We start from the raw sequence: 19,818 nt of genomic DNA, 5'->3' as shown, positions 1-19,818 counted from the left end.
GGAACTATACTCTGGAGGTGGCTTGCAGGCAGCTGCTAACTGCCATGGGCTTCAGGATCCTGCCAGAGAGACCTCCTGTGTAAGACACGCACTGCTGTTCATTGTTAATTAAAACTGACGGAATTAGAACATGTAGGCAGACTACCTCTGTGTCCAGAAATAAACCCAATCAGCAGATTCAGAAACAGTTTAGAAAGTGGCAAGAAACCACATGGGAGAAATACCACTGCACACAAAGATGGAAGAAATCATGCTGGGGCTTTTTCGGCTCTTTATTTTTTAAGGCTTTATTTATTTATTTGACAGAGAGAGAGAGAGAGAGCACAAGCGGGGGGGGGGGGCGGCAGGCAGAGGGAGAGGGAGAAGCAGGCTCCCCGCTGAGCAAGGAGCCTGATGTGGGGCTCGATCCCAGCACCCTGGGATCATGACCTGAGCCGAAGGCAGACGCGTAACCGACTGAGCCACCCAGGCGCCCCTTTTCTTGGCTCTCTTAACATTCCCAAATTGAAATGGTAGCTACCTGTTAAGTCAGCTAGTACATTTCCTAATCCCAATTTCTCATTTAATGTTATGAACACTTTGCCATGTCAGTCATATTAGCATATAGTCACTTTAAATCCACTACATCATATAGGTATACTATAATGCCCCCTGTAGGACACACTATTCATAGCTTCTCCTCTGTAACAAAATCATGTTATGATAAACCTATTTTGGGATAGATCTTTGTGCACAAATATTTGGCCACACGAAAATATTTCTTCTGAATGTATAGTAGGAATTACTAGGTCAAAGGAAATATAAATTTAAGGCTTTTGCTACCTAGTCAAATTTAGAGATTAGTAAGCAGCACCTGCACAGACGTCATAAAGAGTACAGGGGCGCCGGGGTAGCTCAGTTGGTTAAGCATCCAACTCTTGATTTCGTCTCAGGTTATGATCTCAGGGTCGTGAGATGGAGTCCCACATCAGGCTCCATGTTTGGCACAGAGTCTGCTTGAGATTCTCTCTCCCTCTTCCTCTGCCCCTCCCCCTGCTCATGCTCTCTAAATAAAATAAATAAAATCTTAAAAAAAATCTAAGAGTACAGAAAGGGATATGGTGAAAAATACCTTACACTGCAGAGGCAACCAATATGACCTGAGATATCCTACGCATATAGACCAAAGTATACGACCCTTATGATTAAGTACAGTGGCAATGGGGCGCCTGGGTGGCTCAGTTGGTTAAGCGTCTGCCTTCGGCTCAGGTCATCATCCCAGAGTCCTGGGATCGAGCCCCACGTCGGGAATCCCTGCTCAGCGGGGAGCCTCCTTCTCCCTCTCCCTCTGCTGCTCCCCCTGCTTGTGCTCTCTGTCAAATAAATAAAATTAAAAAAAAAAAAAAAAGTACAGTGGCAAACCATAAACAATTTCCTTTCATCTCAACAATAGATCCTGGGAGACAACACCTCCGACTGTTTATGTAACTGACCACAGGGAGCTCATGACTTCCAGGTCATCTGTTGCCTCTCATCCCCGGGATGCTCATTTCCATGTAGCTCTGCTATCCCCTCCTCAGTCTTCCACCCCCAATGCCCCAACCCTACGTAAGAGCTTGTGCTCACTCCACAAAATCCTCCACACCTTCAACCTTCTATCATCACCTTATTATCCTAGTTGGCCCACTGCCACCCTCTTCAATACTGCCCACCACAATTCCTGATAAATTATCCTTCCAAAACACTGACCTCTCAGTTCCTTGACCCTCACCTCCTTCAATTAGCTTGCCCTCCACTCTACCTCAGGAACGCAATTCCCAAGGACATACCATCTAGATCTGTGCCATCTTATACAGCAACCACTACTAGCCAGATGTGGCTACTGAGCACCTGAAATGTGGCCAGTGCCACATAATGCCATTTTAGCTATATTTGGTAAAAACATAAAAATTTCATCATTTCTTTACTTTTTTAATGTGGCAACTAGAAGTTTAAATTATGTATGTGGCCTGCATTTCTACTGGACAGCACTACTCTACATCTAGGCTGTTAAGAATAACAATCACACCTCTTGCACCATCTTAACTTTGAGCACCCAACATCCAAGCAGCAACTCCCTCCTTTCCTAGCTTGTTCCCTTTAGTCCTGTTTCCAACAATTCTTTAGCCCCACTGGGATCTCCAAACCAGTGATCCAACCCACCCCTACAATTTTCTTTCCTTACTTGGCCTAGATCCTATGGTCCACTACCCGCTTCTCTTTGTCATCTGTACTCACCTGGCAAAACCTTTCCCTGATTAACCCAACTCTCTGCCTATGTATTTCCACACCAGCACCAGATAGTTATATACAAGAACACAACCACACCACACTGACCAGTCTCACTAAGTAGACCCTTAGGCTGCCTGGCAATACTACCACAACCTGATGACATTTCTGTACCCGCTTAATTCACCAGTCACCCAGTCATCCATTCCTCAAGGCTTCCAAGGCTCCTCCCTCAGCTCACCTTCCGTATTTCACCGAGACAATAAGAATAATCAGTAAAGAATTCCTACATCCTCCTATACCAGTACTCTGCCTTCCTCTTGTTACTGAGGATGAACCGGAAAAGCTCCTATCTAAGCCAACTCCTCCACTTGTACACAAGATCCCAACTCCTCAAGGACTCAAGGACACTATTCCAGCAATCCTCCCCCTTTCCTCTGCATCATGTTTGCCCCCTCAAAGGACAATCCCATTACCAGAGATATGCTGTTAATTTCTCTAACTTTAAAACCTCTCGACTTCATACCCCCTCAAGCTACTGCCTCACCTCTCTGCTCCCCTTTAGAGCAAAGCCACCAGAAAGTACTGTCTGAACTTGCTGTTTCTTCCTCCCGTTCTTCCATTCTCTCTAAATCTATGCCAATCAGGTTTCTGTCACCACTCCACCAAAGCAGCTCAAGGCCAACAACCTACCTTCCCATTATGAAATCTACTGGTCCACTTTCAGTCCTAATTTTCTGCCTACCGGCAGAGGGCAAAACTAACCACTTTCTCCAAATGGCTTTCTCCCTTTTTGCTGATGCCTCATGATCCTGACTCGGGCCTCAGTCCTTAAATCTATTCCCTTTCTGCAGCACTACTCCTTAATGATCCCACTTAGTTCCACAGTTGCAAACACCAAATGCGTGCAGATACCCAGCTCTAGCCCGGGCCTCCTCCTCTAACTCCAGATCCCATTGACTGCCTATCTCTTAGAAATCCAGTAAACATCTTCACGCAAATATATTTCCAAAATGAAGTTCTTTATCTCAACTCCCCTTCCCTCCCCTCCACCCCCAAACCCTGTACTTCTCTGAAAATCTTCCACACTTGTGCATATGGTATCTGAATTGAGCTCCTGCCAAAAACATTCATTTTTTCAAAGTCATTCATTTCTCTGCTCAGACCCCATATCTAACGTATTAAGAAAGTCATGTTGGCTCTACCTTCATATATCACCCCAGTGGGCATGCCTCTCACCAGCTATCACTGTTTCAAAGCTTCCATCACTCTCACCAGAAATCTTAACAGCCTCCTAACTAACCTCCCTGGTTCCACTCTTCGCTTTAAAACTCCAGGTCAGATTATAGTACTTCTCTTCTTAAACCCCCAACAGCTTCCCATCTCTCTGAACAAAAGCCAAAGTCCTGCAAGGCCCCACATGATCTGACCCCTCTTTCCCATTCTTTAGCTTCATTCCCTCCTCCTCCTCCTCCTCCTCCTCCTCCTCCTCTTCCTCCTCCTCCTCCCAGTGTAGCCTACTTGTTTACCTCAAACAAACCAAAAACATTACCACCTCTGATCCCTTGCTGCTTGTGCACTTTGTTATTCCTTCTGGCTAAGATACTCTTCCTCAAAATTGTATGGTGTGCTCCCTTGCTTCATTCAGGACTCTACTCATACTTCACCTTCTCAGAGCAGCTTTCCTTAGGCACCTTCTAAAACTGTACCCTTGGGGAGCCTGGGCGGCTCAGCTGTTAAGCATCTGCCTTTGGCTCAGGTCATGATCCCAGGGTCCTGGGATCGAGCCCCACATCGGGCTCCCTGCTCCGCGGGGAGTCTGCTTCTCCCTCTCCCACTGCCACCCTCCCACACACTCATGCATGCTCTCTCTCGCTCTCTCTCAAATAAATAAAATCTTTAAAAAAATAAAAAATAAACTGTATTGTTACTCTCTATCCCTAACTCTTAGTCTACTTTTCGCTAATTCAGTAAGCACTTACCTTTGGATTTATTATACAGATGACTCTTGAACAATGCAGGCATTAGGAGCACTGACCCCCTGCACAATCAAAAACCCATGTATGACTGCTGACTCCCAAAAAAACTTAACTGCTAATAACCTACTGTTGACTGGAAGCCTTATCAGTAACATAAACACTCAACACGTGTTTTATGTTATAGGTATTATACACCGTTATTTTTACAATAAAACTAGAGAAAAGGAAATGTTATTAAGAAAATCAAAACAGGGACACCTGGGTGGCTTGGTTGGTTAAGCGTCTGACTCTTGATTTCAGCTCAGGTCATGATCCCAGGGTCATGGGATCAAGCCCCATGTCAGGCTCCATGCTCAGCGTGGAGTCTGCGTAAGATTCTCTCTCCGTCTGCCCCTCCTCCTCCTCACACACTCTCTCAATAAATGAAATCTCTTTTTTTTTTAAAAGATTTTATTTATTTATTTCAGAAAGAGAGATAGCAAGAGCAGGAACACAAGCAGGGGGAGTGGGAGAGGGAGAAGCAGGCTTCCCGCTGAGCAGGGAGCCCGATGCAGGGCTCGATCCCAGGGCCCTGGGACGATGACCTGAGCTGAAGGCAGACGCTTAACCACTGAGCCACCCAGGCGCCCCTCAATAAATGAAATCTTAAAAAAAAAAAAAAAAAAGTCAAAACACATTTACAGTACTGTATTAAAAAAAAAAATCCACATAAGTGGACCCATGCAGTTCAAACCTGTGTTGTTCAAGAGTCAACTGTGTAATCATTTTTATTGTCTCCCTAAACTAGAATATAAGCTCCTGAGGGACAATATTCCACTCAGTACTGTATTCCAAACTGAATGGTATTTGTTACACAGTAGAGGAGAACTAAATTTTTGGTGAATGAATGAATTCTTTCATAAGTACATTAAATCTGTCTTATTCTATAATGGTTACAACGTATGGAACATTCAAAAAGAAAGATAATTTAACCAGCCCCTTGCTAATTTAGGTTGTTTCCTAGATTTTGCAACTACCAACAATGTTACAATGAACTCCCTTGTACAAGTCTCTACAGACTTATAAAAGGATACCTAAGAAACTCCTAAAATCAGAGTACCTGGGACTAAGGATATAGCATCTTGCATTCTGCTAGATACTATAGGGCAAATGTCATTAATTAATTGAAGTCACTTTATTACCTAAATATTCAAGAGGTACCTCTAATTCAGGAGTGATGACAGAAGGACTATACAAAGTAAGGTACCCCAAATTTGCTATAATTTCTCACAATCCAGGATTATGATGTCTTCTTCCTCCAAGGAAATTTTCATAACTTTCAAGGGAAGAAAGGAGGCAAAGTTCCAAACCTAGTTAAATCCTCACCTATTCAAGACTGCTTTAGTTATTTACTCTTCCATCTGTTTCTCCCCTCCTCCCCAACTAATGATAAACTGGGGGGGGAGGGGATCAGAGCTCTTGCTTCTTATTCTAGAAAGACCATTCTTAAATTCCATACCTCATCTCGTCTTCCACCATTAAAAGAAGAGCTAAAGACTTTGCTGCTGCCACCACCCCTCTGTGGAGGCATCTTGTTAAAAGTTTTGCTTTTCTGTGAATTGGAGCGACGGGCCTGGTTGCTAAAATTTTCATTTTTGGGATAGGAAGGTTCACGTTTGCGATTAAAACGCTTGGATCCACTTGAGTTCTTTCCATCTGAAAGCAAGAAATGTGAAGAATTAGTTAAGAAATGATACACAGGGCTCCTGGCCGATCAGCTGGAAGAGCATGCAATGCTTGACCTCGGGGCTGTAGGTTCAAGCATCCCCATCAGGTGGACACTACCTAAAAAAGTAAAATCTTTGGGGCGCCTGAGTGGCTCAGTTGGTTGAGCGACTGCCTTTGGCTCAGGTCATGATCCTGGAGACCCTGGATCGAGTCCTGCATCGGGCTCCCTGCTCGGCAGGGAGTCTGCTTCGTCCTCTGACCCTATCCCCTCTCATGTGTTCTCTCTCTCTCAAATAAATAAATAAAATCTTAAAAAAAAAAAAAGTAAAATCTTTTAAAAAATAAACAACAGGGGTGCCTGGCTGGCTCAGTCAGAAGAGCCTGCGATTCTTGATCTCAGAGTTTTAAGAAAATAAAATCTTTAAAAATAAAGGTAAATAGGCCCTTCCACAACCTCTAAGAAATCTGGGTTTGGACAAGAACTTTGGGCAAGACATCTCATAGTAAGGTGGTTTTTACTTCTGCTTTTTAAAATTTTTTTTAAAGATTTTATTTATTTATTTATTTATTTGAGAGAGAGAGAGAGAGACAGAGCCCGCAAGCAAGCACGAGCAGGGGGAGAGGGAGAAGCAGACTCCCCACTGAGCAGGGAGCCCAATGCAGGGCTCCATCCCAGGACCCCGGATCATGACCTGAACCAAAGGCAGGCGCTTAACCAACTGACCCACCCAGGTGTCCCTACTTCTGCTTTTTAAATGACAAAGCCTAAAGGGTCCCTCCTTCAGGAGGGATACAAATGCAGATGAAACTACATAGATTCTTCGATCACAATGTCTCCCTTTTTTACAGGGTTTAACCACTGCTCTTATTAAAGTCTATTTAAATGAAGTGATAGAAAAGGGAACAGCCTGGGGCACCTGGCTGGCTCAGTCCATACAGCACGCAACTCTTGACCTCAGGGTCCTAAGTTCCGGAGCCCTACGTTGGGCATGGACCCTACTTCAGAAAAAATTTATATACATATTTTTTTGGTATATTTTTTATATATATATATATATTTTTTTTTTTTTCGGACAGAGAGACACACAGTGAGAGAGGGAACACAAGCAGGGGGAGTGGGAGAGGAAGAAGCAGGCTTCCCGCTGAGCAGAGAGCCCCATGTGGGCTCAATCCCAGGACCCTGGGATCACAACCTGAGCCGAAGGCAGACGCTCAGCGACTGAGCCACCCAGGCGCCCCAAAAGAAATTTTTTTTAACTAAAAAAAAAAAAAAGAAAAAGAGAACAGCCTATCTGTATTAGGGAAAAGTATTTTATCTGGAAGCAGGATAGAAGACATTATTCTTCTTAAATTACTACAACATAGCTAGATTCTATAGTGCAAAGGCTTGACCTAGGCCCTGGCAGGTACATTCAAGAGTCATAAAAGCAAAACAATATTTACATATACACTAGACCTCAAACTGAGAAGCCATTAAATTGACAAAACAAAAGAAGCTGAGTTCTAAGAACATATTAAATCAGCATGAGTCATATCCTTTTTTTTTTTTAATTTTTTTTTTAAGATTTTATTTATTTATTTGACAGACACAGCGAGAGAGGGAACACAAGCAGGGTGAAGGGGCAGAGGGAGAAGCAGGCTTCCCGCCGAGCAGGGAGCCTGATGCGGGGCTCGATCCCAGGACCCTGGGATCATGACCTGAGCTGAAGGCAGTCGCTTAACCGACTGAGCCACCCAGGCGCCCCATGAGTCATATCCTTTTAAAAAATATTTCTGGGGTGCCTGGGTGGCTCAGTCAGTTGGGCAGCTGCCTTCGGCTCGGGTCATGATCCTGGAGTCCTGGGATCGAGCCCCGCGTCGGACTCCCTGCTCTGCGGGAGGCCTGCTTCTCCCTCTCCCTCTGCCTGCCACTCTGCCTACTTGTGTGCTCTCTCTCTGTGCCAAATAAATAAATAAAATCTTTAAAAAAAAAAAAAAAATTTCTTGGAGCGCCTCGGTGGCTCAGTAAGTAAAGTGACCAACTGACTCTTGGTTTCAGCTCAGGTCATGATCTCAGGGTTGTAAGACTGAGCCCTGCACCAGGCTCCGCGCTCAGTACAGAGTGTGCTTGAGATTCTCTCTCCTCCCTTTGCCCCTCTCCCTGCTCACACTCTCTACCTCTCTCTAAAATAAAATCTGAAAAAAAAATTTTTTAAATATATTTTTTGCTTTTTTTTATCTCCAGTTGTAAGAATATACGTTCAATTTTGAAATCTGGAAGAATTTAAATTTGCCACTATCCATATACCAACTTACACACAGTGCATAATTTCCTTTCACTCTCCATTTTATACACTTGTCACATCTTCCACAAAATGACATACAAAATATACTGTCTTCTATTACTCCATGAGCATTTTCATGCATCTCTAGTCTTCAAAGCATGATTCATGGCTGCATTGTCTACCATATGCTTATAATAGAATATAACCAATCTCCTACTGCTATATATTTAGGTGGTTTCTAGTTTTTTGCTAGTTAGCATTGCGAGTCGCTTTTATAGAGGACTGTGTGTATGATTATGTCAAATTCTCAGAATGAGGGACGCCTGGGCAGCTCAGAGGGTTAAGCGTCTGCCTTCGGTTCAGGTCATGATCCCAGGGTTCTGGGGTCGAGCCCCGTGGATCCCCAGATGGAGCCTCACATCAGGCTCCCTGCTCAGAGCGGAGTGAGTCTGCTTCTCCCTCTCCCTCTGCCACTCCCCCTGCTTGTGTTCTCTCAGGCTCTGTCAAATAAAATATTAAAAAAAAAAAAATTCTCAAAACGAAATCAGCAGATTAAGTATGATCATTAAAACATTTTATGCAGGGGCGCCTGGGTGGCACAGTCCTTGGGCATCTGCCTTCGGCTCAGGTCATGATCCCAGGGTCCTGGGATCGAGCCCCACATCGGGCTCCCTGCTCCACAGGAGGCCTGCTTCTCCCTCTTCCACTCCTCCTGCTTGTGTTCCCTCTCTCCCTGTGTCTCTATCAAATAAATAAAATCTTTAAAAAAAAAAAAACCTTTTATGCATTCTCAAGTTGCTTTCTAGAGCCATTATACCTACTTATTTATACTCTAACAACACTGTAAAAGAGAAAGTTTAGGTCACTACATTATTGACAATGCAGAGTTGAAATAAACTTTGTTAAACTGAAGGGTCAAAATTCTTGTTTTAAATTTTATTTTCTCTGACAAGTAGCAACAAATACTTTTTCAATCTATTGACCATTTGTATTTTGTGTAAAGAGCACTTGTTTGTATTCTTTTCCCCATATTTTCTACTTGGGGGCTGAAGTGCATATTTTGTCCCAAATTGAAAAAAGAATCCTGACAAGACACATTTAAAATGTGCCAAGGTTACCTGGCTTAAAAAAAAAAAAAAAAAAAAGGAAAATGAAACCTGAGAACCATATACATCTAAATAACTAAATGTGGAAGAGGTACCCAAATTAGTCTTTGGACAAAAAAAAAAAAAAAAAAAAAACACTACTTTATCTTTCTTGTCCCTTCGCCCATTCCATGTTGTCTTTTTTTTTTAATCTCAGAATGAAATTTATTTTTTTAAAGATTTTATTTGAGAGAGAGAGCATGAGAGAGAGAGAGAGAAAGCAGTGGGGAGGGGCAGAGGGAGAGGGAGAAGCAGACTCCCCACTGAGCAGGGAGCCTGATGTGGGACTCTGTCCCAGCACCCTGGGATCATGACCTGGGCTGAAGGCAGACACTTAACCAACTGAGCCACCCAGGTGCCCCCAGAATAAAATTTATTTTAAAAAAGATTTCCATCCTGTCTTGGATTTGTCTATAATCACTTCATGTTGTCTTATTTCAACATGGAAATCTGACCAAATCAAGCCTGCATACTAATTTAATGGCTTTCATTTAAGCAGAAACTTAGAATGGAAGTTGGGAGACTTTTAATGAATAAACGCATTAGGCTTAGAGGCTCAAACCTTAAGGGGATGGTAGTTTACAAAGCCAAGAGGATTCCGCCATGAGCTTCAGAAACTACAAAGTTTTTCCCCCCAAAATAGCTTAATCCTGTTTATGTTAAAAATATAGAATTCGGGCGCCTGGGTGGCTCAGATGGTTAAACGTCTGCCTTCGGCTCAGGTCATGATCCCGGGGTCCTGGGACTGAGCCCCGCACTGGGCTCCCTGCTTAGCAGGGAGCCTGCTTCTCCCCCTCCCTTTGCTGCTCCTCCTGCTTGTGTTCTCTCTGTGTGTCAAATAAATAAATAAAATCTTTAAAAATATATATCTATAGGGCGCCTGGGTGGCTCAGTTGGTTGGGCGACTGCCTTCGGCTCAGGTCATGATCCTGGAGTCCCTGGATCGAGTCCCGCATCGGACTCCCTGCTTGGCAGGGAGTCTGCTTCTCCCTCTGGCCCTCCCCCCTCTCATGTGCTCTCTCTCTCTCATTCTCTCTGTCTCAAATAAATAAATAAAATCTTAAAAATATATATATATATATATATATAAATACATATAATTCATAGAAAAATAAAGACACACACACACACCAAGAAACAGACTCTTACCTAAGGCACACAAACTGATGATGACCAGAGGGGAGGTGGGGGGGGGTGAAATAGGTGAAGGGGATTAAAGAGTACACTTATACCATGGTGAGCACTGAGTAATGGATACAATTATTGAATCACGATATTATACACCTGAAACTAATATAACACTGTTAACTATACTGGAATTAAAAGTAAAAACTTAATTAAAAAAATTTTTTCTAGGGACACATATATGTGTGTGTTTGTGTATATATAAATATAACTCATAGAAACAGGTCTGGAGGAGCACCTGGGTGGCTCAGCCGGTTAAGCGTCTGCCTTAGGCTCAAGTCATGATCCCGGGGTCCTGGGATGAGTTCCACATCGGGCTCCCTGCAGAGCAGGGTGCCTGCTTCTCCATCTCCCTCTGCCTGCCGCTCCCCCTGCTTGTGTGCTTTCTCTGACAAATAAATAAAATCTTAAAAAAAAGAAAAAGGAAGAAAGAAACAAGTCTGGAAAGGCAATGCAGCAGGCTGTTAAGACAGTTAACTCTGGGAAATGCAGCTTCATTTTTACCTAATCGAGTGGTTCTCAATTCTGCCAGTTTGAAGGCATCACCCAGATGAGCTTTTAAGGGATTCCTATGCTCAGGCCTCACCCTCTAAGATTCTGACGTAAGTATACAAAAAGTTCTGTATACTTATCGTTTGGGTAATTTTATCTTCTGGGTAATTTTAAAAACTATTAAGTACCTAGAAAAAATTATTTCTAGATAAGATGACCAGCTTATCTTATAGCAGACTAAGTAAATCCAAGATGAAGCGTATCCTCAAAGAAAAAAAGGAAACGTGAGCTGATAAAATGAGAGTCTGAATTTTGAAAGCAACCACTTCACACTTACTTTGTCACCAACATGGGATAAATGAGTTAATGCCATCCTCTCCAAACCTGACCAAACCACAACCTGGGAGTCGAGCTAACAGTTACGGGAGACGGCAGCAATGCAGAAAGAGAACAGATGGGTCACAGAAACTCTGCCAGGCTAGGTTTACCCCTACCAGTCACCTTTAAATCCCAGATAGGGAAAGTGACCAGAGTTTAACCTGAAGCTACAACTTAAGAACTACACTTTTACCTACTACTTCAGTCAGCCACAGTTATTGTCCAACACAGCATCACTGGTAACAGAAAGCGAAGCTTCAGATCTCTTACAAATGTTCTTACCTATGGAGTTGATAATAAGATTTCAAATAAGTAGAAAATTCAGAGGGATAAAATGCAAGCTAACTTTACCATGAAAACAAATGAGGTCTTACGAAAACAGGCATATACGGAAAACATGGATTCCCCAAACCTCATTACCTAAGACAGTTTGGGATGATACTGCATTTGACCCTAATACTTTCAAGACAAGCACCTAACAGTTTGCATAGATTCAGGTAAAGCCAGATTCTACATTTGAACAAGAAAGTTCTATTTTCTTTTCTTTTTTTTTTTTTAAAGATTTTATTTATTTATTTGAGAGAGAGAGAATGAGAGAGAGCACATGAGAGTGGGGAGGGTCAGAGGGAGAAGCAGACTCCCTGCCGAGCAGGGAGCCCGATGCGGGACTCGATCCAGGGACTCCAGGATCATGACCTGAGCTGAAGGCAGTCGCCCAACCAACTGAGCCACCCAGGCGCCCCAAGAAAGTTCTATTTTCATTTCTTCACTTATTACCACACAGGCAAGGAAACAGTTTCATCACATTTACAGAACTGCTTTCTGATGGACAGGGAACTGCTCATTTCTAAAACAGGTTACAAAACTGACCACATATGGATCCACAATTTTGGTTGCTAAAATCAACTCCATCTTGTCTTCCACTTGCCTAAGGGTATGAAGTTAGCTATCTAAAGTGAGAGGCTGGCTCTTATCTCTAGACCCAGGCAACAGGCAGCTAAAGATTGAAGGTACAGTCAGGCCTGTGACCCAGAGATAAAATTCAGAGTACTGTTTTTGGGATGTCTTGTAGACAACTTGCCAGTACACACATGTGAATAACGTGGAGGTAGAATCTGTCCTCCTTTCTCTGAAAGGAGATAGCAATGAAGTTGATCTGAATCAGATTTTGGAAAGCAGAAAAAAAAGTCAAGTTCCTAGCAGAAACATATTCTCTGCTGCAAGTTTTAAATTTCCAAGTGGTGGTTCTCAATCGTGGCTACACAGAAGAATCACTCGCAGATTTTTAAAACTGGACGCCAGGGTCCGAGGACCCAACCCAGACCTAAAGAATCAGAAAGAATCCCTAAGTAAGAGCTCCACACATCCCTATTTTTAAAAAAGAGCCTCAGGAACTTCTGATGCACAAGCCAGAGCTGAGAACAACTGCCAAGAACTACTGTCAAGACACATTTCAAAATGGACAAGACCATTATATTAGTAAAATGGCTCAAATCCAGAACTCGGGATCACAGAGTCAACAAGAGACTTGGAAACTTAATCCAGTGTCTCAGTTCTTCCACATCTCCCTAACAGAAAAGTCTCTACCAAATAACACATCTCAGTCTTTCCCCCCTTTCTAAATTAAAGGCCACAAGTTTTTCAGTTAAATAATTTGGCTTCATCGACATTTCTAGCTTTAGTTCTAACAGGTGGCACAACCTAGAGGTCAGAATACCAGCCAGGAAGTTTCTGCTGCTGATTCATGCTGTAATCACAAGCAAGTTGCTTACCCATCACTCAGAGTAGTTGACAAGCACCTCTGGAGGGGCAACATAGGGCCTCACTATAGAAACAACTGACAACAAATTGAATCCAGCTGAAATTAGTAATTCTTTTTTTTTTTTTTTAAGATTTTATTTATTTGACAAAGAAAGACATAGCTAGAGAGGGAACACAAGCAGGGGGAGAGAAGGAGGCTTCCTGCAGAGCAGGGAGCCCAATGTAGGGCTCAATCCCTGGACCCTGGGATCACAACCCGAGCTGAAGGCAGACGCCCAATGACTGAGCCACCCAGGCACCCCTGAAATTAGTAATTCTGAACAAAGGAAGAGAGAGATGGTATCAAGAATGACACGTGCCAAGGTACCCGCCTGTTAAGTGAATTTATACAAAGGGCAATTTATAAATATTGCCTAGGACTTTTTTTTTAAGATTTTATTTATTTATTTGACAGAGTGCTCACTTCGGCAGCACATATATTTATTTGACAGAGACAGAGAACACAAGCAGGGGGAGCAGCAAAGGGAGAGGGAGAATCGGGCTCCCTGCTCAGGACCCTGGGGCTTGATCCCAGGACTCTGGGATCATGACCTGAGCCGAAGGCACTTAACTGACTAAGCCACCCAGGCCCCCTGCCTAGGACTTCTTAAGAATTCACTTGAGGGGCACCTGCATGGCTCAGTCAGTTAAGCATCGAACTCCTGATTTCAGCTCAGGTCATGATCTCAGGGGCGTGATCGAGCCATGCCAGGCATGGAGCCCACTTAAGATTCTCTCTCTCCTTCTGCCCCTCCCCCCAGCCCTCACTCCTCTCTCTAAAAAAAAAAAAAGAATTCACTTGAACAAATCACTCTCACCCCCCTCTAAAGCCTTAGTTTTCTTGTCCATGATATGAGGCTTATCCTCTACCATGCCTCTCATAGGGCCATGAAGATTAAGAGAAAACTTCTATAAACGTCTACCACAGTGGTTGGCACAAAGTTGCCATTATTATTTGGAAGACTATTAATATATCTAAATCACTCCTGTCAAAAGCACCCCCTAGACTTCCAACAAAGCCATATAAACCAAGGACTCCAGCCAACAGGCCCAGAAATTCTTGTAACTTCTCTAAGTGATTTTTATTAAAGGTTCAAGTCACCTCAATTTTCAAAGCCATCAAAACCTCCAGGTCCATTTACAACTCAGAAGCATTCTTCAAGGCAGATTACCACTAGTAACCTGGCTCCTGGTACCGGAATAAGAGGAAGTATGTCAGGATAGTGCTTCATATCACCAACCTCAAAATAACTGCTTCAAAATACCTGACCTTCCCTTAACCTCCATGGTAGTACCATTCCCCGCCCAGGGGAATGGGGCAAGAGCCTGGTTCTGGGCCAGGGTCCATTGTTTGTCCATAAACTGCTTAGCCTCTCTTGCCTCTTTTTACTTTCTTTGCTTTTTCTAAATGACTTTTCCCAAACCCTAAACCACCTGTCTCCTCTAGGCTATATTCCTGGGCTACTCACTGTTAGTGTTCTTAGAATTACATCTTAGCCCTACTGGAACAAAGCTGTAGGAATATATCCAAGAAAAGGAATGTTATGTGAATGTCTGAAGCAATTAGCCAAAGCAAAGCAAAGATCAAGTAAATCTCAGGAGCCAAATTTACCTATTTCCTGCGTGCGTGAACTTAAGCCAACTGCAGGAACAAAGACTCAAGTATATTAAACATGTAACTAGGAAGCAAAGGACCATTTCTGACATGCAGTTTAGAACATAGAAGAGGGTCTTTTTCTCACATGAGGTAGGGAAAGGAGAGGAAAGGGGAATTAAATATTTAAATCTGAACAATCCTTGTTCCTGTTACTTTGACAAAAGAAGGCAAGTTATGTATTTTCACCTTACCCTCCCTTTTCTTTCTTCAACCCAGGATTCTGAAACTCAAGAGGTCCTTTCAACAGTTGCTAGCAGAATCTAGTACATGAAGTGTTGGGTCAGCTTCTGAAATACTATAGAAACCTCTCATGGAATTACGCTGAATTTAAGCCTACTGTTTTGTTAGAGCAGCCCTCCAGAATCACTGTATAAGAGGTCCTAAATGATATCTGCCATGGTCTTAGCTAGCTGTAATGTTCTTAAGGTAGCATATGCTACCCTTCAGTTCCACCTTAAAAGTTAGCCAATATCCAGCATTTCCTAAGCCGTTTTTAATATCTACTTATTCTGCCTTTGGTCTGTTCCTAAATGCGTGCAGTGGATTATGGCTATCAACTCTGTATTTAGCTACAAATCTATCCTTCCTATTTGCTAAGGGTACATACCAGTAACCAGAAAAGTAGGCACTGGCAATGGCAAACATGTACAAGCTTTCTGACATACTAAACAAAACCTAATGCTACCAGGGGGCACACTGTATATTTCTTAAAACTTAGCAAAAAATCCTTTACAAGAGGGGCGCCTGGGTGGCTCAGTTGTTAACCGTCTGCCTTCAGCTCAGGTCATGATCCCAGGGTCATGGGATCATGACTGGATCCCATGGATATATTCCTACAGCTTTGTTCCAGTAGGGCTAAGATGTAATTCTAAGAACAAATAAATAAATAAAATCTTTAAAAAAAAAAAAAAATCCTTTACAGGAGTTTTTACTTCCTTCCTCAGAAGCTTTCAATTAAGAAGGTGAACAAGTGTTTTAAGAACATTTTATAGTATTTGTCATTAAAAAAGCACTTTAGTCAAAATGAACCCAACAATAAATATTATATACAAGTCTATCTGAAACATTAACACTGACAAATATTTTCTTGGTCAAACTACAACAGAATTCTCTATCAACCTCTTGGGTAATCAGAGTTAGTCCTAATAAACATATTCAAAGTCAGGGACAAAATGAGTAAAATGTTCTAAAATACCTCAGTTTTCTTGTTTGGATTGTCACAAACTTTAACTACCGCCTCATTACAGAATAAACTGAAGGCATTTATGGCAAGAGACTCATTATTTTATGTCAGTGGCTTAAAGGGGAGCCCAGAAAAACCAGTTGACAATTCAGATAGCTAGGAAATCACCATCTTTAACTTTATATCTGGGAATAGAGTGCAAAAGTAGTTATTTATCAACTACCCTGAAAAATATTCAGACCACACTAAACCAGCAGTTCCAACACTGGCCAAGAGCGCTGACTACCCTCTATCTCTAGAGGGATCTGTGATAAAGCTACACATGTGCAAAACTCCCAAATTAATCTACATAATACTGCCCGAGAAAGTCCACACTAATCCCTGCTTAGATATTTAAAGCATTCATTTATTATCAAGACAACTACCCTCCACCTGGAATTCTATAACCAATTTCTAGAAGTACTCCGCATTCCAGGTAAACAAGTTTGCTATATCCAATAGATTAATTCTGAACAAGTCAGCCTTACAGTTGTTTTTTTCTTTTTGTTTTTAAGCCTTATAGTTTTTAAATCTTAAAAAGTTTTAAACTGGACCTCCACATTTGGGGACTTCAAATGTTCACCTGTCTGCCACACATCTCCGCTTCCACTGAAAACATCTTCCTATTACTGCTAATATAATCACAGCACAAAATAGCAGAGATTTGTACATAGGCTTTGAAGTAAGAAGGAGAATATTCAATTCCAGACTCTGCCAACTCCTAAACTCCTGGCCTCTCGGCTTTTTCCTTCTTTAGAAATGAACAATTCCGGGCGCCTGGGTGGCTCAGTTGGTTAAGCGACTGCCTTCGGCTCAGGTCATGATCCTGGAGTCCCTGGATCGAGTCCCGCATTGGGCTCCCTGCTAAGCAGGGAGTCTGCTTCTCCCTCTGGCCCTCCCCCATCTCATGTGCTCTCTCTCTCAAATAAATAAATAAAATCTTAAAAAAAAAAAAAAAAGAAATGAACAATTCCACCTTACTGGATAGGTTAATAACTGGAGTACAGATAACAGAAGTATAAACCTAGCCCACTCCCTGGCACATGGTAAGCCCTCAATAAATGGTAGCTATCATCACCATAATGGTCATAATACTGAGAGGCATGACTACAAAATTGACAAAATATTCCCTGTGAAAGGACTCTAACCTACCACAGAGAAATAGGCATGATGTGTATTTGGTGCATAATAGGTGTCAGGTATTCTTCTAAGCTCTTAGTTGATTTGCTTCCTAAGTTAATTTATTTAATTTTTATTATCTGCACATTTACAGAAAAAGAAATTCGAAGGCTCAAGGCCATCTAAAAAGACTGAATCAGAGCCCATGCTCTTAACCACTACTCCACAGTGAACAAAGCCATTCGAGGACGAGTCCTCTTCAACAGAGGGATGGATCTGGGACCAGGTTATTAAATATGAAATTTGAGTCTGAAAAATCCTTGGGCCCCACCCTCCCCTGTTTAAACTTGAACACTACCCAATGCTAATTCAACATTACAGGGTAGCACAACTTGGTGGTTTAGGAGCTTGGACTGGTGAGTCAGACAAACCAGGTCTTAAGGCGGGCCGTGAGGCACATACTGGCTGGGTGACCTTACCTTTTCTGAACCTCGGTTTCCTCATCTGCAAAATGGGGATAAGAATAGCACCTACTTCACCAATCTGTTTCGAGTATTAATGCAAGGTTAATGCAAGGATTCACGTAAACCACTCTGCACAGTGCTGATTAAGTGTTAATTTTTAAATAATGGGAGCCACGGAAAAATGGGAGAAAGGTAGGAAACCATAGTAGAAAAAGGAGCTGTCCCTGGATGACCCAGCAGACACCAGAGCGAGGATCCTCCCCAGCCTCCGGGGCAGTCGCACCCCCTCCCGCCCAGCCCCGTGGGAGCCCGCCCTTACCGCTCTTGGGTTTAGACTCGCCGGCCGGCCCCGCCGACGCGGAGCGGGGCGGCTGTTGCCCTTTGCTGCTGCCCGAAGAGGCGGAGGAGCTGCTGGAGCCGCTGTTCTTGTCCATGTCGGAAGCGGTGGCGGCGGCGCTGGGGGAGCTCTGCGGCATCAACGGGGGCCTCGGCGGCGGCGGCGGTCGGAGCGGAGCGGGCGCGGCGGGGACCCAGGCTCATGGCGTTCGGGGCCGGCGGGGGTCGGCGGCGGCAGCGGTTCTCGGCCTTCATGGCGACATTTTTCCCTGTTTCCTTCTTCAGCTTCTCAAACTGTAAAGAGAAGCGGCGGGTGGGGCTGTGGAGCCCGGCGGCGGCGGTGGTGACAGAGAAAAAGGAGGAGGAGGCCGGGGCTCGGAGGTCCGGGCCGGGCCTGGCGGGGCGGAGGCTGCGGGGGAAGGGGAGGCGAGGGAGGGTGCGCGAGCCCCGCCGGCCGGCCGGACACGCTCTCCCGCCGCGGGGCAGCGGAGAGGGCTGGCTGTCTTGGTGTCGGGGACAGGTGTCTCCGACACAGCGACCGACACTCGCCTCTAGGCCGAGGCCGAGGTGCTCCGGGAATGGCGACGAGTCGCCAAACAGCATCTCGAAGAACCCGGATGGACTATATATATAGTGGCCATGTGAGAGTGCCGCCCTCTGGGAAATGTAGTTTTCTATCTACATCCGGTCCCAGTGGTTCTCGGCGCCCCCCACCCCCTCACCACCACGCCAGCCTTTGAAAGCATGATGGGACTTGTAGTTCAGGTTTTATTTTTAGTACGCTAATAATGTGCATAATAATATAATATGCACCACTACTAATAACGGATCCAAACATTGGAATACCTGTGGAATCCGTTTACGTATTGCTTAATTTATAGTTCTTATTCTAGTATTAATATCAATTTATTTATGGCTCTTATTCTATCTCCCAATAATAATAAGGGCAAAAATAATGACAAAACCCTACATTTAATATCACTTTACAGCACTTCGTCATACAGAACTTCATTTCATTGTTAACAGTCATTTATTAATATAAGCCATTGTCAGGGCACCTGGGTGGCTCAGTGGGTTAAGCATCCAACTCTTGCTTTCAGCCCAGATCATGATTTCAGGGTAACGAGATGGAGCCCCGCCTCAGGCTCCTGGCTTACAGAGCCTGCTTAAGATTCTCTCTCTCCCTCTCACTCTGCCCCTCCTCTCCCCCACTTGCATGTGCATGCTCTCTCTCAAGAAAAAATATATATGTCATTGTTTTTTTTTTTAAAGATCTTATTTATTTATTTGAGAGAGAGAGAATGAGAGACAGCATGAGAGGGAGGAGGGTCAGAGGGAGAAGCAGACTCCCTGCCCAGCAGGGAGCCCGATGCGGGACTCGATCCTGAGACTCCAGGATCATGACCTGAGCTGAAGGCAGTCGCTTAACCAACTGAGCCACCCAGGTGCCCTATATATGTCATTGTTAATACTTCATTTCATTGTTAATAGTATTATCATCGAGTGCTTATCATTAGCAGGCATTGCATTGTGGGTTATATGGATTATCACACTTAATCCTCACATTAACTCAAATTTAAAGACAAGGAAACTGGTTCAAAAAGTTTAGATCAGGGCGCCTGGGTGGCTCAGTTGGTTAAGTGACTGCCTTCAGCTCAGGTCATGATCCCGGAGTCCTGGGATCGAGTCCCACGGCGGGCTCCCGGCTCAGCGGGGAGCCTGCTTCTCCCTCTGACCCTATCCCCTCTCATGCTGTTTCTCTCTCTCTCTCTCAAATAAATAAATAAATAAAATCTTTAAAAAAAAAAAGTTTAGATCAGTTA

The 19,818-nt window shown here is 43.6% G+C and overlaps 1 protein-coding gene across 2 annotated transcripts in view; it reads right to left on the bottom strand.

Annotated features, from left to right (window-relative positions):
• Positions 1–18,605, bottom strand: part of RNF10 (ring finger protein 10) — a 41,103-nt gene extending 22,498 nt beyond the window's left edge. For both annotated transcript variants that reach the window (XM_035017149.1, XM_035017150.1), the window contains exons 1-2: positions 17,979–18,605; positions 5,725–5,921 (exon numbers count right to left, since the gene is read on the bottom strand). In XM_035017149.1, coding sequence (XP_034873040.1) covers positions 5,725–5,921; positions 17,979–18,135 — 354 coding nt within the window. In that variant the 5' untranslated portion in view covers positions 18,136–18,605. The remainder of the gene's footprint in view (positions 1–5,724; positions 5,922–17,978) is intronic.
• Positions 18,606–19,818: the final 1,213 nt, after the last annotated feature.

The sequence above is a fragment of the Mirounga leonina genome, unplaced genomic scaffold (genome assembly GCF_011800145.1).
Source record: "Mirounga leonina isolate KUSES-001 unplaced genomic scaffold, KU_Mleo_1.0 Mir_171, whole genome shotgun sequence".
In the NCBI taxonomy this organism is placed as follows: domain Eukaryota; kingdom Metazoa; phylum Chordata; class Mammalia; order Carnivora; family Phocidae; genus Mirounga; species Mirounga leonina.
Note: the sequence above shows the minus strand (reverse complement) of the source record. Positions and strands in the feature narration are given on the sequence as shown.